General features: G+C 55.0%; 1 protein-coding gene across 1 annotated transcript; it reads right to left on the minus strand.

Annotated features, from left to right (window-relative positions):
- Positions 1 to 716: 716 nt before the first annotated feature.
- On the minus strand, positions 717 to 19,738 carry RPS6KL1 (ribosomal protein S6 kinase like 1). The gene is made up of 11 exons (XM_001924573.6): positions 19,613 to 19,738; positions 17,914 to 18,198; positions 16,567 to 16,691; positions 15,542 to 15,634; positions 7,214 to 7,261; positions 6,738 to 6,870; positions 4,894 to 5,493; positions 4,369 to 4,458; positions 4,168 to 4,250; positions 2,494 to 2,589; positions 717 to 2,277 (listed from the first exon to the last, which is right to left on the minus strand). The coding sequence occupies exons 2-11, from the start codon at positions 18,176 to 18,178 to the stop codon at positions 2,167 to 2,169; spliced, it is 1,644 nt and encodes a 547-aa protein (XP_001924608.2). The 5' UTR covers positions 18,179 to 18,198; positions 19,613 to 19,738; the 3' UTR covers positions 717 to 2,166.
- Between the last annotated feature and the right edge of the window lie 2,068 nt (positions 19,739 to 21,806).

A 21,806-nucleotide genomic window follows, 5' to 3' on the forward strand; every position in this document is an offset into this window, starting at 1 on the left:
CTTTTTCTGCACATAGTCCCTGCCTGGTGCTGCTGCTGTCAGTGATGCTGTCTTTGTACGAAGGTGTGTCCCAGGAACTTCTGGCTTCCAGAGGGTGGGAAAAGCTTGGGGCCAATGAAAGGAAGAATTTTAGAATGATCAGATCTGGGGCATGGAGCCCTAAGCTTTAATTTCTCTAGTAAACCTACAAATGAAGTATGTTTAGCCCTGTTTTTTATCAAATGGACTATAAGCCCCTCAAGGGCTGGGACCACAATATTCTAGACTCGCAGTTCCAGATGTGCAATGTTTATTGCACGAGTGAGGCCCCGAGGTTCCAAAAGCAGCTTGCACTTTGTATAGCAGTTGGAGGTGGTCTGGCCTAACTTAGCAAGTGTAGTGGCCAGGTCCTGTCATTTACCTCTTGGAATTCCAGTTTTCTCAGGAGCCACCATCTATCTGTTCAGGGGGTCACTGTGAGGATTATATTCCCCCCGCCAGGCACCAGGACCCCCTTCCATGACTCCTCTTCCCATTTCCCACAGAGCCTGGTGTCCCCTGCATGCCTGTACTTCCCTGTGGGCTCCCAGCTGTTCTACAGGGTACAGGTTGCCCTGCTTCCAACTCCCTGGCAGGCTGCCCACGCACTCTTGGTTACTACAGAGCTTCCTCTGGGGGAGCCTTCCCAGCTCCCCACCCTGGCACTGCCGACTGGCTGCATTGACGAGGCAGGGACACCAGAGGCAACAGCAGGCTTTATTGGAATGGGGCTGGAGTGATACGGGTGAGCCCCAGGGCAAGCCAGGACCGTACAAAGGCAGGGCCTCCCCGTGTCCTCTTGGCCCCAGACTCATCCTGAGGAGCTGAGGAGCGCTGTGGCCTCTGGACAACACAGGCCTCGGGCCCCAGAGTTAGAGCTGGGCCTCCCCAGCCAGACGGAAGGACAGGGTCAGAGATGCCACCTGGTGCTGGAGACACACTGAGGGAGGGAGGGAGTCGGGGCAGAGGTCTGTGGAGTTTTCTGTCTTAGTGCCACACCCCAGTGACAGCGTGAGTCCTGAGAGGAAGAAGAGGGCCCCCAGATCTGGGGAGAGATTGTCTTTGGGGGTAACTACTAACCCCAGTTCTTTAGAGACCAGAAACATCTGGCTTCTGGCTAAAAGCTTGAGCAGTTGTTCCGTGTATTTTGTGGTTTCATTTCAAAAGGAGATGAAGTCACAGTGGCCAGGGAATTAAGTGGGTCTCAAAACTAAAACGCAAAATGGTCAACTGGATGAATGTCCAAGAAGGAACTCCTAATGGGTACAATGTGTCTTCAGCGGCTTCCGGCTGGAGGCTGAACCGTGGTCTCCCCTCAGAGCCATGGGCAGCATAGCCTTTCTCTCCACATTGGTAGGCTGGCTGGGAAAGGGAGCTCTTTATTCTGTTTCCAAAATTTCTAAGTGGCAGAGCTGCGCGTCCCCCGCCCCCATTCCTCCTTATCCTTATTTTCCTCCCCTCCTTGCCTTTCGCTCTCCAAAGTCTGCAGTCACCAGATAAGGGGCACGATGGGGGCTGGGAGTGGGTTGTCCTGTCCCCGCCCCACCCCATGCCCACTACAGACTCTTGCCCGCTCCCCTGCCCTCCCAGCCCCCTGGTGGAAGAGGCTCACGAGGTGCATGATTAAGATGACCAGCCATGGCAGCCCTGGTTTGGGTCCACTGAGCCAGTGGACCGGGATCCTGAGATGAGTCTCCAAAGACATCCCCACGGCGGGGCACATGGCAGATAGATAGTCACAGAATGTCACAGCTCAGCAGGTGGTCAGTAGCTCAGCGCTGATGCGAAGGAAGGCACCTTTTAACAAGGGAGGTCTGCGTTCAGGGTACAGGGTGTGCGCTTGGATGCTGATGTTGATTGATGGGTGGAGGGCTTCACGCTGCCCAGAATGCTGAGATCTCCTTCCTTCCACCCTCAGCACCGACTAGAAAGGGTTTCTCCAAGAGGTGGCCAGGGGGCTCCCTAGGCCCTTCCTAGGCAGTGGTGATGAGACTTCAGAGGCCGGAGGGAGGGGCCTGAGCAGGAAAGGCAAGCAGCCTTGCATGCTTTGCCTGAGGGCCACTGATGAGAAGGGCCAGCTCTGGGTGGCAGGCAGAGAGAAGCGACCCAGACCAGTCCAGCTGCTTCCATCACCAGCTCCACCCCCTCCTACCCCACCAGTTTGCTCCACTGGATAGAACTGAAGAAGGGGTGGGACTTGAGTTTGTCAACACCGCCTGTTCCCGTGCCTAGGCGCAGGGTGGGCTCAAACTGCAGCAGCTGCGGAGAGAGGCCTAGTCAGCACTGGGCCGGCGGCAGCCCCACTGCCCCCCGCCCAGCCCACAGAACCCCCTGGAGGACATCAGTGTTTGGCCACCAATACAGAGAAATGTGTTGTCCCCATTACCCTCCTGCGGCCACCTCGGACCACACAATGGTCTGTCCTTTCCATCCATAGGCCCAGAAGCCGCCCCCTCTAGGCCGGCTGCACCTCACCTCAGTTAGCAGGGAGGCAGCGGGGCGACTGAGCCACTCAGGCAGCTGGAGCCGAGTGTGGGGCTGGATTCCTGAGGGGTGGCTCTGGGACAGCGCCTGGGAAAGACAGGAAGGCAGTCTGAGGCGGCCACCCCAGGAGAGGCTGTACACCCCAGTGGTGGCCAGGATTTTATTTTTCCCCCGTGTTACATCTCAGGGGATGATGCTGATCGCTGCCTTTTGCTTGCGTGCCAGGCTGCTGAAGACGCCTGGGACCTATTATCCGTAATTTCTCCATCAACTTTCAGAGTAAGTATTAGTATCCTCATTTAAAGACAGGAAGCAGGAGTTCCTGTTGTAGTGCAGTGGAAATGAATCCGACTAGGAACCATGAGGTTGCAGGTTCAATCCCTGGCCTCCCTCAGTGGGTTAAGGATCCAGTGTTGCCGTGAGCTGTGGTATAGGTCACAGACACAGCTCAGATCTGCCATTGCTGTGATGTCGGCCTGTGGCTGTAGCTCTGACCCCTAGCCTGGGAACCTCCATATGCTGCACCCCTAAAAAGCAGAAAAAATATATATATAAAGACAGGAAGCAGGCTCAGTGAGGTCAAGGGATCTGTGCTGAGTTCAGGGTTTAAACCCAGATCCCTCTGGCTCCAAGCTTGCTAGAAGCATCGGTCTTATCTACGGTTGCAATTAGGGCAGGTGCTCTAGAAGAGTAACATTGAAACTTGTCTCCTTACAGAAAAAAAATCTCAACAGGTTACTCATGTGACAGCAGGCCATGGCCATGTGACAGCAGGCCATGGCATGCTACTGTCACAGGGCTGGGATGAGGGAAGAAGGCAGGACCTCTCTGGGCTCTAGAAGGGTGCTGTTGGAGGGAAGCAGAGAGGCCTGTCGGAGGCAGGAAGAGAGGCAGGTAGCGCCTGGAGCCCTGAGCTGGAGAGGTGGCGGGAGGCCAAGAGGAGAGACCCACTCTGCGGGGCTGTTTGCAGCCAAGGGTCCCAGAGGAAGCCAGGATGGACTGGTCAGATCTGGACTTCAGGTCACGATGCAGCCACTCAGGACATTTCCTGCTCAAATGCAGCTAGGCCTCTCCCTGCTGCCTGATCTAAGCGGTCCTGAACTTATAGGGAAGGAGAGGGCAGAGGCCGCCCTCCTGAGAAGGGGAACTTTAAGCTCCGGGCCGACAGGCTGGACAGGCAGCTGCTGGCCTGGGATGAAGGATGCCCTCTCTCCGGCCTTCCAGCCAAAGTCCTGGAGGTTACGTCTCTGACGGGTGTGGATGAGGAGAGCGAGTAGTGGGGAGAGAAGGTTCGGGGGTCCTCCAGGGGCCTTCCAAGTAAAAGGTCTGTGTCAAACTCCACCCTCCCTCCAGATCCAGGCCCAGGCGCTCTCTTCTAGAGCCCCCCCCACCTTCCCAACTCAACGCTCATTCATACAAATGGGCAGTCTCATTAGCTGTAGCCACTCGTCTGGTGGGGGTGCTCAGTGTGTCCTTGGCCTGGGTGGGAAGGGCTGCTTCTGTCTCTCATGGCCTGGGCGGCGGGGGTTAGTGGTGCTGGCAGGACCTTGAGCCCAATGGCCAGGACTTGGAGAACCAGACAGGCTCATCCCTGACACTGGCTGGTTGGACAAAACCCAGCCCGTCCTACACCCTTCAGGCTCCACACCCGGCCCAGCTACTCACCGTTCCAGTCAGCAGTTCATACAGGAGAGACCCAAAGCTCCACCAGTCACAGGCTTCCGTCAGCTCAGAAATCCCACCCACCTCTGTGGGAATGAGAACATCCACGTCTCAGTCTCACTCCCCTCCACCCACGCCTACTCATCCTACCAGATGCGGCCCCATCCACAGACATCCAAGGTCCACCTCCCCCGCCCTCCTTGCCTGGGGCACCGTAGAGGTTGTCCAAAGCCTCCCGGCAGCACTGGGGCTCCACTTCTGACCACTGGCCAAAATACGTGAGCCGGACGTGACCTTGTCATCCGGTGTGTTGCAGGGAGGAATAAGAGGACAAAAGTTCTGAATAGTCATCTTTGAGCTGCTGGCACTGGGGCAGGGGACATCAGCACTTCTCTCAACAGCCACAAGGAGGAGCCAGCAGCCCGGCTGGCCAGAGCCTCCCTGAGGGCAGGGCCCCCCCAAGGCCAGAGACAACCTGGTCTTTGCAGGAGCCACTGCCCAGAAGTCCTGGGGGGGGGGGGGGGGTCTGTTTTGTAAGCTCGACCTTGACCAACCAGGCTCGGCAGAGTCCTTCCTGAAAAGGCTGGGGGGAGGCAGGGGAAAAAGCAGATAACCCCTGACTTTGGGGAGTCCTTGTTCACTGATTTGAGGCTTTGGAGGCCTCCTGCCTGAGGGGTGGGGCAGGGTGAGGGTGGCCCACTCCTCTCCCCCTGGGCCCGGGGCTCCTACCTGCCTGGTCCAGGAGCAGGTTCTGGGGATTGAGGTCCCGGCATAGCACCCCCTGCTCGTGCAGTGCCTCCAGGGCCACCAGCATCTCAGCCGCCCACTGCCGCACCTGCTCCTCCTGCACACTCCAGGCACCCCTGCCGGACACCGGGCTGGCCCCATCGGCTGAGGGGCGGCTCTGACCTCTGCCTTGGCCGCAGCCCCCCAGCACCCGGCCAGCCCCTGCACGAACCCAAGGGAGCGCCCAAGAGTCCGAGCCCTGGCCAGGTCCCTGCCTGGCTTGGGGGTGCAGGCGGCCACGGAGGGCCTTTGGAAGGTCCAAGGAGCAGGAGGTGCTGCTCCTAGCTGAGGGGCGACCTTCAGCCTCTCTCTGGGGTCTGATGGATGCGGGCTCCCTGGCTGGGGTGAGGCTCTGAGAAGTCCGTGGAGGCTCCAGGGGGATTCCATCCTGCAGGTGGGTGTGGCCTGGGGGGAAGAGCACTGGGGTCCCTGGGTTGAGGCGAGCGTTGAGCTGAGCCTTCTTCTTCTCCAGGCTGGAGCCAGACCCAGTCCCAGGCTGGTGGGTGTGCGGCTGGGAGAGCAGGTGGGACCAGAGAGTGCCTCCTGGGCCGTGCGGAGGGAGCAGCAAGCATGGGGACAGGGAGGAAAAGAACGTGGGCACCGGGTCCCTGTCCTGCCTCCCCTCTGTCTTGAACAAGGACCTTCCGCCTTCCAGGTCCTCACCTCTGCTCCCTCTGCTCTCAGCCTAGGATGTCCTGCCCCTCTCCACCCACCTAGAGGACCCAGCCTCACAATCCGGCATTAAATAGGTACATAACTCCTAAGGAGATGTAAATGCATTATATTTACATATATTTATATATACATAAATTATTATTATCATATATTATACACACACACACACACACACACATATATATACACCGCAATGCTGGATCCTTAACCCAGTGAGCGAGGCCAGGGGTGGAACCCGCATCCTCATGTATACTAGTCGGGTTCCTAACCCACTGAACCATAATGAAAACTCTGATGTAAATTATCGTTTGGAGTTCCCTTCGTGGCGCAGCAAAAACGAATCCGACTAGGAACCATGAGGTTGTGGTTTGGATCCCTGGCCTCGCTCAGTGGGTTAGGGATCTGGCGTTGCTGTGAGCTGTGGTGTATGTTGCAGATGCGGCTCAGATCTGGCGTTGCTGTGGCTGTGGTATAGGCCGGCTGCTACAGCTTTGATTAGACCCCTAACCTGAGAATCTCCATAGGCCGTGGGTGTGGCCCTAAAAAGACCAAAAAAAAAAAAAAAAGTGTTAATTCCCTTGGTTGAGGTGGTGGGTTTGCCGGTGTTTAATATATTTTAATTTTTAAAAGACAGAATCATGTAATAAAATTTAAGTTAATAAAAGAAGGCCAGGCACGGACCTGCAATGACTCTCATCCTGACCCAGGGATGTGTACCTCATGTTAAAAAAACCATAGCTGATCAATAAATAGCTGCTACGTGACCCCATTCCTGTCTTCCCAGTTTCAGCACCACCATCCTATGTGGCCTCTCCGAGGGGTCAGCACAGACTAGAAAAGTGAAAAAAGCCAAGACTGGAGGAGATGGTGCCAGAGGGGACATCTGCATAGATGCCCTCCCACCACCCAAGATGCAAACATCCTCCCAGGATGTTCCCTGCCTGCTTGGCACCACACAGAGGCCCATAACGGCCTGGTCCTCCTATCGGCCTCCAGAAAGCCTGGGTCCCTAGGTCTGTGCTGGGCATCTGGGCTCAGCGAGTTCAGGGCATGAGACAGGACAACATCCCAAAGGCCTGAGGAGCTGACAGTTCCCCCTTGGGGCCCCTTACCTTGCACGTGCTCCAGCTGCAGGAAGATGGAGTCCTCGCTCACAAAATAGCGCAGCAGCTTGGTCATGTAGGGCACGCCATGCGGGATGATGGTCAGCCGCTCCCGGCTCGCCACATGGCACCTGGACAGGCTCTGGGAGGGAGCAGGGCAGGCAGATCAGCTGGGGACCGGCTCAACCATGGAGGAGGAGCTCCCTGAAGAGCCGCTGCCTCCCCCCGGTGCCTGGATCTGGCCCTCGATCCTCTTTCCACCATGGAAGGCAGGCCCTCCCCTCTCCAGGCCAAGGGAGAGGCCGTGTGTGTGGCTGGTAAGCAGGGCTCATGCTCAGGGGCAGAACAAGCAGCTGTTGGGTTTGGAGGGAGCATGGGCTTCAGATTTGGGTTCTGGGTAGGGGTTCCCCAGAGGGTAAGGGATTCCCAGAACTGAGAAAGCCCCAAGGGGTGGGCAGAATTGCAGGGGGCTGGGTGGCACCTGCCTTCACCACAAAGGTTCCTCCAGTCGCTGGATCCTGGACCAGCTGCACCTGCCGAGGTCCAGGAGGCACAGTCAAGGCACACGTTAGTTCCCCAGGGCTCCATGGCCCCAGCCCCAGCCCCCAGGGTCCTCCACCAGGGCTGAGCAGGGAGGCCAGGCTTTGGTGATGCCGGCTACAGCCCCACTGCCAAGCTGACTCTGATCCTGACCTGCCCATCCATGCTTGTTAGACCTGTGGGTCTTAGCTCAGGTATGGCCTCCTCCAGGAAGCCTTCCCCACCCTCAGGTTGGGCTGGGGCTCCTCATCTGTCTCCAGTGCTCTCTGGGCTCACTCTTTCACACTCTAATTTCCTCTCTCCCCATGAGCTCCATGAGGGCAGCTCTGTATTCCCAGAGCATGGCATGAGCAGGGCACGGATGCTGCCCACATGCCTGGTGAGCGGTCCATACTGCAGGGTCTGAAGGTGTCATAGCTGGAAAGGACCCCAGAGCCAGTCACCTTCTCTGATCTCTTATTTCACAGGCAACACAGCCGAGGCTCTGAGAGCACGGCCCTGGTGGTGCCCAAGACCATGTAGGCTCGGCGTGCTGCCTCAGGCCCCAATCATCCCCTGACCCCTTCTAGTCTTTCTCTCTGGAGTCTGTCTTCAGAGAGCAGCCCATGGCTTCTCCTGCTAGTGTTGCTTGAAGGCCACGGTTTGCCACTCAAGTCTGAGCCTTGTTTGGAGTGGGGTCCTAGATGCATCTCCGTGGTGGGCAGGGGTGGACCTCAGCCACAGGAGAGGACACGGCAGACCCACTGGGCCCACCACGGCAGGAAGGTGGAGACTTGGCCCAGATGAGGAGCACGTGGGGCCAAGACCAGCACCGTGGTGTTGGGACTTAGCCGTCAGCCCGCCTTGCACACATTCCCCGAGGGGGCAGGTGGCAGCTGGGCCCTGACGCTGGGGCTGGGCAGTGATGAAGGCTGCAGCCTAGGCTCAGGGTTAGAGCTTGGAGAATTTCTCATCTTCCAAACAGGAATTAGGCATGCCCACCCTCCCTGATCGCTGGTTGGTTGAGGCCCTTGGTGAATGTAAAGGCGTCAGTTGGAACGTCAGTTATCACATTTACAAAGTCACGTGGCCTCGCAGAACTTGGTTATTCTTCACTGCAAAACGGGTCAAGGCCGTAGCTCCTTCAGAAGGCCACGAGGAGGATTCTATTTGAGCAGACAACTCCCATCCAAATACTAACCGGGCCCAACCCTGCTTAGCTTCTGGGATCAGAAGAGATGTGGCATGGAGTTCCCATTGTGGCACAGTGGTTAACGAATCCGACTAGGAACCATGAGGTTGTGGGTTCGATCCCTGGCCTTGCTCAGAGGGTTAAGGATCTGGCATTGCCGTGAGCTGTGGTGTAGGTCGCAGACGTGGCTGGGATCCCGCGTTGCTGTGGCTCTGGTGTAGGCTGGTAGCTACAGCTCTGATTCGACCCCTAGCCTGGGAACCTCCATATGCCGCGGGAAGCGGCTCTAGAAAAAAGCCCCCCCACCCCCTCCCCAAAAAAGAAGATGGGGCGTGTCCAGGGTGGTAGGGCCGTAGACGGAGCAGACAGCTCAAGCAAGGCAGCAGTCTGCCTGCACATAACACTCTCAAAAGCCTAGAGTGATGCTTATTATCACAGGGGAAGCCCGCACTGGCTACATGGCATTGACTTCGTGCTAAGGGCTTTATCCAGATTAGTTAATTTTATTTCTACAGCCCTACCAGATATTACTAATGACTCATTTTACTGATGAAGAAATTAAGGTTCAGAGAGGTTCTGTTGCCTAAGGTGCTCCTGCTAAAAAGTGGTAGATCCAGGATGTGAAGCCAGACAGGCCGATGCCGGAGCCCTGGAGACGTGACTGAAAATAGGGGCAGGACCAGGAGACTGGACGCACCCCCCCCAACCCCTATCCCCATTTCCCCATCGTCAGTGAAAGGGAGGTGGCAGGTTCTAGGAGCACCGAGCAGCAGGCGTGAGACATCCCTTCTGACCAGCAGGGGTCTCTCCTCTGACAGCCAGAGACGGCATCCAGCCTGGCCCCGGATCCTTGGCCCAATTTGTGAAAAGTTTGAAAAAGAAGGGGAGAAGGCTCTGGGGTCATTTAGGATAACACAGTTTCCCACAAGTACTGACACCCTGGGTAAATTCCCCACCATCTCTTGCCAAGTGGGATTCCCCACCACCTTGTCCTGGGCAAGGCTTCTTATTGGCAAAGAACAAAAAACCAGCAGCGAAGCTCAGGGAAGCCAGGAATCAAACTCAATCAGTATACTGAAACGAGTGTGTTAAAAATAAAATAAAATACATCTATACACACGCACACACACCTATCAAGAAAGAATTACACCAGGAGTTCCCATGATGGCTCAGTGGTTAATGAACCCAACTAGTATCCATGAGGACACGGATTCAATCCCTGGCCTTGCTCAGTGGGTTAAGGATCCAGTATGGGTCGCAGAAACAAATCCAACTAGTATCCATGAGGATGTGGGTTCAATCCCTGGCCTCACTCAACTGGCTGGGGATCCAGTATGGGTCGCAGACACAACTCAGATCCCATGTTGCTGTGGCTGTGGTGTAGGCCAACAGCTATAGCTCCAATTCGACCCCTAGCCTGGGAATCTCCATACGCCAAGGGTGAGGCCCTAAAGACCGAAAAAAAAATTACACTAAAATATCTCAGAGTTAGGTAGGATGGAGGGGAATATACGTATATACATTTATAAAATATAAATATATTCATATATAAAATATACAAGTACATAAATATAAAAAAAATTTTCCCCTGTAACTTCTTTCTCTTTCATTATATTTCAAAAGGGTAGCAGAGGGGTATTTTCCCATTAAACCAAGCAAATAAAACCCCCCTTCGTCCTCTGCTCTGTGCTGTGGGGGACAGGGTGCTAGTTTGTCAATTGACTTCTATGAACCTCAGTTACATGCTCTGTGAGACAGGGATTAAAATGCAGCACAGTCCAAGAGAACCTTCTGCCATGACGGCAAAACCCAGCAGGGCCCTGTGGGGCTCCTGGGCACGAAAGCCTGTGTCCCCCATTTCTGGTTTTTAGGACAAGGGCCTCCTTCAGCCAGCATGGCCTTTCCTGAGTCCAAGGGACAGGTTCAGCCAGTTGCTGATCAGGGCAGGGCAAGGAGGAGACAAGGAAGAGTCAAGAAACAATAGTGCGGCCTTGCGGCCGGATCCTGGCTCCCCCTCAAAGGATACATATGATGCTGTAGGCATCCCATACACCAAAGAGAAAGTTACATTCCTTATGCTTCTTTTTGAAGTGAATACTTTTACTTGCTTTTTTTTTTTTTTAGCGCTGCACCTGCAGCATGTGGAGGTTTCCAGGCCAGGGGTCAAATCCTACAGCTGCCGGTCTGCACCACAGCCACAGCAACATGGTAACTGAGCCACATCTGTGACCTACACCACAACTCACGGCAGCCCTGGATCCTCAACCCATGGAGCAAGGCCAGGGATAGAACCTGAAACCTCATGGCTCCCAGTCAGATTTGTTTCCATGGTGCCACAACAGGAACTCCAGAAGCGAATACTTTTTTTTTTTTTTTTGTCTTTTTTAGGGCCACACCTGTGGCATATGGAGGTTCACCAGGCTAGGGGTCTAATTGGAGCTGTAGCTGCTGGCCTCCGCCAGAGCCACAGCATAGGGGAATGTGAGCCACATCTGCGACCTACACCACAGCTCACTGCAACGCCGGATCCTTAACCCACTGAGCAAGGCCAGGGATGGAACCCTCAACCTCATGGTTCCTGGTCACATTCATTAACCACTGAGCCATGACGGGAACTCCAAGAAGGGAACAGCTTGGAGCCCTTCCTTGTGCTTCTCCCTCCTTTGATTGCGCCCTAAACGCAATCACATGTAAGCTAAGATGAGGCACCCTGAGCACAACTGCCTGTGGGTTAAAGATTAGAAGCACTTGATGTTCTTCAGGCGCTTTCCTGTTTTGTTCTATTCTCTGATCAATATGCTCTTTTCAGTGTTGTTATTCTAAAAAAAGTCAAGATGCCGAATCCCAAAAGACCACCACCGGGATCACGGGATCATAGGCTCATGCTATGATCTTCTAACACCAGCTTCGGCGATTAAGAGTCCCGAAAAGAAAGAAGAATGCATGTTTGCCCCAACCCTGATTCTTATCTGAAACCCTGTTTTTCCTCCTTTTAGACTATAAAACTCCCTGCAATTCATCCCCAAAGGAGGGCACAGTCTTTAAGGCATTAGCCTGCTGTGGCCTCCTTTGCCTGGCAAAGCAATAAAAGCTATTTTTTCTCCTTCCTCCAAAACTGTCTCCACATTTCTACTTGGCACCAGTGGACAGAGGCTGAGTTTCAGCAACAATGGCAGTATATTTTGCACCGTGCAGTACAGAAGCCATCAGCCACAAGTGACTCCTGAGCCCTTGAAATGTGGCTGGTGCCACTGAGGAACAGAATACTTGACTTCAACTAAATGTAAATCGTCTTATGTGGCTCATGGCTACAGTATTGGCTGTGCAATATAACCCTTCTCCCCCCAACCCTCAGGGTGACACAACAGCTTTGCAAACCAGAACTGGTCTTAAAAATGGCAGGTGAGTATTGCTATCGGGAAGGTAGAAGGCAGTTCTGGGGGCCTGCTCTTTTTGTTGTGGGTGTTTCTGTTTTTGTTTTTTTGAGGGCCACACCCTAGGCATATGGAGGTTCCCAGGCTAGGGGTTGAATCGGAGCTGCAGCTGCCAGCCTACGCCACAGCCACAGTGATGTGGGATCCAAGCCGCATCTGTGATCTATATCACAGCTCATGGCAACACCGGATCCTTTAACCCACTGAGTAAGGCCAGGATCAAACCCACATCCTTGTGGATACTACTCGAGTTTGTCACCGCTGAGCCACAACGGAAACGCCTCATCTTTTTTAAAAGGGAAATTTTTCTTTAAAAAATAAAACCCTCTGAGATGCAGGAACAAAGCTTTGGTGAAATACATTAACCCTTTCATTTAAAATGCCTGAAGTGGAGCTCCTGTTGCGGTGCAGCAGGTTAAGAATGAGACTGTAGGAGTTCCCATCGTGGCACAGTGGTTAACGAATCCGACTAGGAACCATGAGATTGAGGGTACGGTCCCTGCCCTTGCTCAGTGGGTTAACGATCCGGCGTTGCCATGAGCTGCGTTGTAGGTCACAGATGCAGCTCAGATCCCGCGTTGCTGTGGCTCTGGCATAGGCCAGTGGCTGCAGCTCCAATTCGACCGCCAGCCTGGGGACCTCCATATGCCTCGGGAGCAGCCCAAGAAATAGCAAAAAGACGAAAAAAAAAAAAAAAAGAAGGAGACTGTAGGAGTTCCTGTTGTGGCTCAGTGGTAAGCAACCTGACTAGTATCCACAAGGATGAGGGTTTGGTGGCTACAGTGGTGCAGAGGTTGATACCTGGCCCTGTGCAGTGGGTTAAAGGATCCAGCACTGCCGCAGCTGTGGCTCAGATTCAATTCCTGGCCCAGGAACTTCCATATGCTGTGGGTGCGGCCATAAATAAATAAAGTAAAATGCTCAAAGTCTCAAAGGCCAAGAGGAATCTCTCCTGGAGCAAATGAACCCAGAAGTTTCAGACAGGTTCTCAAGCATCAAGCCCACAGGGGCCGGGCAAGTGAGCCAACGAGCAGGACAGGAAAGGGGCAGACGGAGGGCTAGTGCCCCATCAAAGTGGGCAGCACTTCCGCACCAACACTCGGAAATGTGAGCTAGCCTTTCCAGATCTTCTAATTTTTCTCAAGAAGTAGGAAGTCTGGATTTCTCTATGAAACCTGCCAAATTTTTAAATGCTGATAACTAATAATTATAAAAACACCCCCATGTTTGAGCCAAAAACACAAGAAGGGACTTGGCTGGCTTTCTCCATCTTCCTCATCCCTGACTCAGGGTCTGGCTCCTGGTCAAAGCTCAGCAAACTGGCAGCGTTGCCTCCCAAGCCCCCCAGGCTCCCTGAGAACAGACCCTGGGTAGTCCAGCCAGCTGCCTACCTGGCCTCTGACCCACCCAACTCACTGTCCCTTGCCATCCTCCGCCTGTGCCAGTATCTTTTCAGCCCCGAGAGACCCCTCCCCAGCCCCTCTAACCCTCACAATGGAGCATGTCTGGGAACGCTCAAGGCTTCCTGAGCGGGGCCCTGGGTTCCCCCTGAGCCTGCGGGCTGCACTCCAGCCGCCTGGATCTGCCTGGGCAGAGCTGTGGAACGGAACTCTGGGACAGCCACCCAGGCCTGGCTGCAGGGATCTGGGCCAGGCGCCCTAACACATCTCCTGATTTGGGGACACTGGTCTTCCTGGCTTGAGAAGGACACAGGAAAAGGAACTGGATTTTAAAGGAAGGTGGAGTAGGTAAACTGAGTGCCCAAGAAAATGTAGAAAAGGAAAAAAAAGAGGGCAATCTGGAGACAGAACGGTTGGGTTTGGCCTGAATTTGCACTTCCCATAGGCACAGGCCTCAGAATATGGAATTCCAGAAATGCTTTGCACATGCGTGTCCCAAGGTTAAACAAATTCAAATTCGGGGAATTCTGTCATAGACCTCCCTCTTAGAGACTCACTGTGTACATCTGCATTCTAAAAGCTTGAAAATTCCTATAATTGCAAAAAAGAAAAAAAAAAAGTAATTTTAACTCACTGTTTCCCAAACTTATTTGACCCAGAACCCTCTCTCCAGAACACCTATGGTTCAGTGGGATCCCACACGGGGCAACGGTGGTGGCCGTCACCTCCTCAGTAAGCCACGCGGACTAGCGCACTGGGAAGGAAGGGCTGGGCAGATGGAAGCTGGCTGGACCTTGGCTGATGGACTGGGGCTTGTTCCAGGGACCTGGGAGCAGCAGCTGGAGGAAAGCTTGCTTGCCTCTGACCTGCTCTTGTCATTAGCCTTCACAGCCATCAAACTTGCATCAAATGCTTTAGCGTGTGCCAGGCCTTTCCCAAAAGTTATTTCATTTTAGTTCCCAGATCACCTCGGGTGGGAGGGTCCTTACCCACTTTCAGATGAGGAAACCAGCGCCCAGGGAGGGGAAGGGGCTTGCCCACGGCCACGCGTTGCCAGCCCAGCCAGCACATCATCCCTGGAGTGTGGGGGAGCACACGCTGGTCGCTTTTTCTCTGTGGGCTCCCAGATGCGTGCAAATCTTCCACGAGTGTTTTAAATTACAGATGCCTAGGCTCAACCCTAGAAATTCTGACTCAACGGGTTCGGGACGGGCCCAGATGTCTGTAGTGTTAGGAAACTCCCCCAGGTGATTCTGATAAGCAGCCAGTTTGAGAGGAAAAAAAAAAAAAAAACCTTCAGCAAATACTCAGGGATCCCTGGTTGGGGCAGAAGGATTATGGGCTCAAATCTCATCTGACCCAGCTGTTTGTCCTTCTGATGAGTGTCCCAAGTTCAGGTTGGGCTGTGCACCCCTATCTGTTTTTTTTTTTTTTTTTTGCCTTTTCTAGGGCCGCTCCTGCGACATATGGAGGTTCCCAGGCTAGGGGTCTAATTGGAGCTATAGCCACCGGCCTAAGCCAGAGCCACAGCAACTCAGGATCTGAGCCACATCTGTGACCTACACCACAGCTCACGGCAATGCCAGATCTTTAACCCACTTAGCAAGGCCGGGGATCGAACCCACAAACCTCATGGTTCCTAGTAGGATTCGTTAACCACTGTGCCACGGTGGGAACTCCAAGCTCGTATCTTCTTGTCCCTGAATTGAGGGAAAAGATCCTGGATCCATCATGTCAGGATGGGGGGAGGGGCAGGGCCAGGAGAGAGCGGGCAGAGCTGCGGGACCCTCTGCAGGACAGGTTTCTGGAGATCAAGCACATTCCCACCACAGGCACTTCTGGGCTATGCCGGGTGGGGAGACTCTTGGCTGCAGCCCCGGGGTGCAGAGCGAGTGCGGGGCGGGGCCTGCGGGAAGTGGGAAGTGGGAGCCAGCAGGGCAGCGCATGCTGGCCGGGTGCCCTGGCCACAGCTTCTCCTGTGGCTTCTGTCTTGAATCTCCGGGGGAGCGGCTTGCTGTGTCTGAGCTGGAGGGCTGTGCAGTGGAGCTGTCTGCCTCTGCTTGTTCCTCACTTTTTCCTTTCCAGGCCTGACTGGTGTGTGCTGGGATGGAGTGGGGGATGGGGAACCACTGGATCCCAAGGCTGTTCTCCCCTTGGACCCTCTGACCCCTGGCCAACATCCTCTCGGGAAGCAGGGGTGGCTGCCCTTTCTCCCCCCAGTCACGCACACCATCTCCTCCCGCACCTTCGGCCTCGGTGGTCACTCACCTTCTCAATGACTGCAACCACCCTGCAGCCCCTCAGCTGCTCCAGGGCAGAGCTCAGTGTGCGGATGGGCCGGAGCCTCAGGCTGCTGAAACCCTGCGGAGATGGAGAGTCACATGGCAGCCTCAGGCCATGCGCAGGGCCCGGGCTGCCAGGAGAGCAGTGGCCACAGAAGGCAGGACCCGGGTACAGGCAGACCCCACCTCACAGGGACAGACTGAGTGAAGCTGGCCTTGGACCAGGGCGGCCAGGTCACCCTCTCAGCTCATCCTCCACCCAGCCCTCCTCCCAGGCCAGGGAGTTCTCAGGGCTTCAGAAACCCCCTCTCAGAAGCTCCATCCCCAGGCGGCAGATGCTCCCGGGGTGGGGAAATAGCCTCAGAATGTGTGTGTCTCTGGGAACAGGCCTCCGAGACCAAGGCATGTGGCCCTGGCACCTGCTTTGGAGGAAGCAGCTTGCAAGGTGCAGCGAGCCTAGAGGGGGTGGCATGTGTGTGTCTGCACGTCTGTGGGCATGAGAAGTGTGCAGGCGTTTTCAAGCCCCTCTGAGTGCCCACTGGGTTAGGAAAAGCCCTGCAGGGAGAGGACTTTGCACATCTGCATGTGACTGTATTCATGTGTGTCTCTGTGTGTATGTGCGCACGCGGGTATCTGCATCTGCTCTAAATACTCACTGCAGCCCAGCCAAACACAAATAGATCTGGGAGCCTGAGTGCGCACATGGGCAAGCATGTGTATGGGCCACATGTGAGAGTGGGGAGGGGTGTGTGTGTGCGCGGGCGCGCGCATTGTGTGCGGACGTGAGACTGGACTAGAGACGATTCCTTGAGTGTTTGAAAATGAATGAACCATGGAGCGTGTGGGAGAGACAGGAAGCCAGGAGGAGGCGGGCGGGAGGGCTGCCCTGCACTCTCCACCGTCTGCCCTGCCACGCGGGAGGCAGGTGACAGCTCTCTGGACTGGGGGCGCAGGTGGTGGAGGCCTCAGCTCTCCCTCCTCAGGGCCCTCAGGCCTCTGGGGTCTCCTCACCGTGCCAGAGCTGGCTCCGCTGCCCAGCGTCCTCTGCAGGTGGCAATTAAAGATCTCCTCTGCCCGCCGCAGGTACTTGGTAATTTTCAGCTTTACAGCCTCGCGTCTCTCCTTGTTGGGGTCAACTGTGGGGAGCAGGGCGTTGCCAGGATCCACCCCAGTCTTGGGAGGAGGCTGGGGGTTTGGGCTCCCATGGTCGGCCCTTTGCCTTCCACGGGAGGTAGTGCCTATTTCTGCGGCCGGTCAGGGGCTTCTGACCCCACGCCTGTTCCTGGGTCCTCCTCTGGGTGGGAAACGGGCAGGGGAGGCGGGGAAAGGAAGGTGGCTGGAGAGGTTGGGAACCAGGGCCATCCCTGTGCCTGCATCCTTTCCAGTTAGCATCCACACCTCGCTGGCCCCCATCACACCCTGGGAAGGGACAGAGAGGGGATTTCCATGTCTGTTTTCCAGAGGAGGAAAAAGAAAGTCCCAGAGAGCATATGCCTTCTTCTATCTCTGATGCCCCGTGTGAAAGAGGCCAGAATGGGGGTCAGGATTGGCGGGCAAAGGAATTCACTGGGCGGGCTTGAACCCCAGGTGCTGGGAGGTCTCCTCCGTGAATCGGGGCCTGACTCCAGCCTCTCTCCCAACTTGGAAATGCTCCCCTTGCCCTGAACAGGCCTCTTCTCTCACCTCAAGGCCTTTCCTGTTCTCCCTCTGGAGCCCTTTCCAGCCCTTCAGCTGGACAACGTGCCCACCATTCTCCGGGGCTCAGATTAGGGTTTTGAATTCTAGAAAATGCCCTAGGCTGGACTAGCCTGGCCTCAGTTTCCCCCTATCCTCCCTTCCCTTCCTCCTCATTGTTTGTGTTACCCGGGACTATAATTGCCCATCATTGACTCATTCGTCTCCCCCCATTAGAACCAGGGCAGGACCCCGGCCCAGCTCCAGGGGCAGCCAGCAGACTGGGCCAAGCAAGCAGCCTCTGGAGCCAAAACTGGTCAAACCCCAGCGTGGCACTTGATAGCTGTGGAATCTTAAGCAAGTTATTTAACTGCCCTGTGCCTCTGTTTCCTCATCTGGAAAAGAGGAATAAAAAGAACTCTTATAAACTTGGAAGTACACACAAGAACACATACAGTGGTTTCTGTTACTGTGAAGCCCAGATGAGCTGATATAGGTAAAGCCCTTAGACCAGTGCCTGGTGTATAGCAACTCTGCCATAAATGAGCTATTACTATTGTCCTTCACAGAGGCCCTGCGGGCCAGCAGAGAGCCCTTCTCAGAGTCCAGATGGACAGATGACGGGGTGCGCCCTGAGCTGGCCCTTCCCCACTGGCCTCCGTACCCGCCCTGCCCTAGCCTCACCGTGCACGCCTCGGAGCAGGACGTCCACGCCATTCTGGTAGTGGTTGAAGGCCGCCTCGTAGTCCTCACTGACATCGCGCTCCAGGGCCAGCCTGATCTGTGTGGCCGCGTCCACCAGGTAGTCTGGCTTTGTCACGTCAGGCGCCCCCGGAGCCACCCGGCTGCGAATCTGCTCCAGGTACAGCCGGGCCTGGGACCGTGCTCGTGAGCAGGGCTCGGGCTCCGGGCCAGGGCCGGGGGGGCACTCACAGGCCACTAGGCTCATGGCTGTCCTGGGGCTGGGACCTGGAATGAACAGAGGCATTAAGTTAAACCCAGCTGGGAGCAACATACCATCTGCCCCCTGGTTTCCTCCACTGAATATTGGGGAGACTAATACTCACCTCCAAGGGCTGGAAGGATCAGAGCTAATGTGGGTTAAATCCCTTCACTGAGCTAGATCTTTCCCAAGTGGTGGCAATAATAGAGTAATAATATGCTTTGGGCGCTATTTTTTTTTTTAAATTCAAATTCAGTTCAGCAAGTATTTCCTGCGCACCTACTATACTGGAGAGAGCTCCAGTATATGCATGATCCAGAGCTGCCTTTAAAGGGCCTCCGTGAGGCAAAGCCAGTGTCTACTACACATTAAACACACGGAGGTCACACACGCTGCGGCTGAAGCCAGGACCCAGAGCCCAAAGGCCATTCCTTCTACTGTTCCCTCCATCCTGCCTGTTCTCCTCTCCCTGCTCCTCCCACGGGAATTTCATTTATCCTCCAATGTTCAGCGCAGTGGCACCTCCCGGAACCGGATGGATTGCCCCTGCTTCATGTCATTTCCCTTGGTCCGAAGCTCAGTGTGGCCAGGAAGTGAGGCCCCCTAAGGAGCCAGCAGAGAGCTGGGCACAGCTGGGCCTTAAAGCCTGTGGGCAAGCGAAATGACTGAGCAGCCGATTCGGTGCTATTCCGGATGGGGTTAAAGGAAGCGGATCAGAGCCCATCCAGTCCTCTGCAAGAGATGGCTCTGTTCTCCTGGCTCTGGCTCTGAGAAGGTCAGGAGGCCACGTGGTGGCCAGGGACCAGACTGTAGCTCCTCCCTGAGCAGTGTGTGATAAAAGTGGCAAAGGGATAAGAGCAGTGGCTGCAGAAAGGGCAAAAGGCTCAGTGAGAGGCCAGCAGAGCTGCCTTGTTCAGTCACCACAGCCTCTGCCCTTTTGCTCTCTCAGGCCGCATTGGGAAGGGACAGGGTCCAAACTGCCAACCCCAGACCATTTCAGCCTCTGTGGAGACAGGGAGGAGAGAGCAGGACGGGGAGTGGGGCAGGGAGGAAAACCACATCCTCAAGCCAGCAGGGAGCTCAATTCTGGCCAGGAAGCGGCAGGAGCGTGGGGGGAGGGAAGCCGCACCCTCCCCCCTGGGCCCAGTCACCGGGGCCCTGCACCTCTGAGGCTGGTGCTCAGGCGCAGCAAGGCCAACAGGCTGGGCTGCTCCAGTCAGGGCTCGACTTCAGGGGCCACCCGCCAGGCCTGTCCTTGGGGGCAGAGCCGCAGGTCGGCGCCTGGACCCAGAAAGCGGCTCGTCTAGCCCGCAAGTCTCCAGCAGGCCAGGTGCACTGCCCTGCGGGGGTCGGCAGAGGAAGGCCGGCCCGGGGAGTAAGAGGAGGGGGCATCCTCCCCGGGGAAGAGGGGATGGAGGAGGAGCCAGGCAAACACCGTACCTGCCCTAGCCTGGAGCTCGGTCCACGCGGCCAGACCTAGCTCTGCAGCCACCGCCCCTTCGCCCCCGCGGGGGACAAGAGCACCGTGGGCGACTGCTTTCAGCCTCCAGCCAGGTGCAGGGGTCTGGCTGGGTGCGGCCCGGTCATTGGTTGTAGATGAGCTCATCCTCTATCCGTTAGAATAAATCACCAATCAGCGCCCTGCTCAGCTTCTGCGGGTCCTTAAAGCCGCAGAGGCCCGCTTTGCCGAGCATGGGTTTGGGGTGGAGTGGGGTGGGGTGGGGGTGGGGAAGGCCAGTGTTGGAGGTGAGGGAGAGAAGGTGCAGAATCACCCCTAGATGCCAGGAGGCCTTGCTTCAGAAATCTAGGCTACCTAAGAGCACACATGCCCCCCTTCCAGGATTTTCTCATTATTTCACTCATTTATTCAACTATTTAAATGTTATGCTTTTTTTTTTCTTTTTTCTTTTTCCTTTTCCTTTTTGGCTACGCCTTCTGCATGCAAAAGTGGGCCAGGGTTCAAATCTGCACCACAGCAGGACCCCAGCAGCAGCAATGAAAGCACCTGGGTCCTTAATTTACTGAGCCACAGAGGAACTCCCTAAATATTATGTACTGAGAAACTACTGCGCAGGAGGAGCGAGGTGCCAAGATGCAGCCACGGAGTAGACAGCCTCTGCTCATGTTTTCACGGGGTCTAGTGAGGGGTACAGCGATTAAAGAACTAAAGAACACAGTTGATATTTCATTCCAGTCGTGGTCAGAGTTGTGAGAGAGAAGCACCACAGGGGCAGAGGCCACGAGACTTATAACAAGGGGAGTGACCTAGGCAGGGGTCAGAAGGCTTTCTGGAGGGTGTGTTCCTGAACTGGGCCCACACACCTCACCTGCTGCCTAATTCTGCCTGGACTCATCCTGCCCCTCCCCAGAGCAGTCGCTCTCCCCTAGATACATTATCATAGCATCCCTTCAATGCCTCCCCATCCTCACTCTCAGCCAGAGACCCTGCTTCTGCCTTCCCTTGGAAACATGGGAGCACAGATGACTACCCTGCCTGCTATCTCTGCCTGCTGTCCAGGTCTGCATCCACATACTGCCTCCCCGCCTCTTTTCATAGATGACCTGTCTGTGCCCCATCAAAGGCCAGCCTTCCGGTTGGGATCAATCTTGTCCTGTCACCTACTCAGGGACCCTCCCTCAAGCCATTCTTCCCCCTCTCTCTTATGTCATTAATTTTTGTCTCCCACTGCATCATTCCTTCCCATCTGATACAGACATCATGCAGATTCTCCTGTCTTAAAGGCAAAACAAGAAAACAAAACAAAAAACACTCTTGGCCTCCCTTCATCCATATATAATTTCCAGAATGGGCAAATGTGTGGAGACAGAAAATAGGTATCAGGGAGAGGGGAATGGGTCATGGATAATGGGTGTGGGTTACTTCCGGGGGGTCAACAAATGTTCTGGAATTAGATCATGTGACGGTTGTGCAACTCAGGAATATACTAAGAGCCATCAAACACATTTTTTTTCTCTTTTTTGGCTGCCCTTCAACGTATGGAGTTCTGAGGCCAGGGATCGGATCCAAGTTGCAGTTGCAATCTATGCCATAGCTGTGGCAACACTGGGTCCTTTCACCCACTGTGCCTTGCCAGGGATCGAACCCGTGTCCTGGCGCTGCAGAGATGCTGATTCTGTTGCACCACAGCGGGAACTCCAAACTCACATTTTAAAGAGATGACTTGTATGATATGTGAATCATAACGTAATAAAAAATTGTCATGTAAAAGAGAAAAAGAAACTGACCTCTTTCTTGATCCTCCTCTACCTGAAAGCTTCTCCACCTGAAGCCTCTTTCAGCTCTATTCTTCCAATCACTTAGGTCAAAATTTTAGCGCCATCTTGGCTTCTCTTATTTTCTCACACACCAATCCAATCCATTAGAATATCATCACGGTTTTTCCTTCACAATATATCCAGTATCTGAGCTCATATCATCATGGTTTTTCCTTCACAATATAGCCAGTATCTGAGCTCCTCTCACCACCTCCCCGGCTATGACTCATGTAGGAGCATCTTCATCTCATACCTGAGTTACTGTAGGAGAGTCCACCTATTTTCCCATTTCAACTCTCACAGCCCTAAAAGGCAGTGCTCAGCACTGCATGGGGCAGGGGGCAGCAGGGGGAGGGAG

This window comes from Sus scrofa, chromosome 7 (assembly GCF_054392235.1).
Source record: "Sus scrofa isolate SSC_HxYL_T2T_F1_AM1 chromosome 7, Sscrofa_HxYL_maternal_Yorkshire_Landrace_v2.0, whole genome shotgun sequence".
Classification (NCBI taxonomy): domain Eukaryota; kingdom Metazoa; phylum Chordata; class Mammalia; order Artiodactyla; family Suidae; genus Sus; species Sus scrofa.

Bases quoted from the DNA above. Each gene is read 5' to 3' on its own strand.
- RPS6KL1 (XM_001924573.6), bottom strand. From the start codon at position 18,178: ATGAGCCTAGTGGCCTGTGAGTGCCCCCCCGGCCCTGGCCCGGAGCCC. The intron at 15,635-16,566 runs GTGAGGAGACCC...CCATCTCCGCAG, and splicing joins GCGGAGCCAGCTCTGGCACG to GGTTTCAGCAGCCTGAGGCT. The intron at 5,494-6,737 runs GTAAGGGGCCCC...CGCACGGCCCAG, and splicing joins GCAGCTGGAGCACGTGCAAG to GAGGCACTCTCTGGTCCCAC.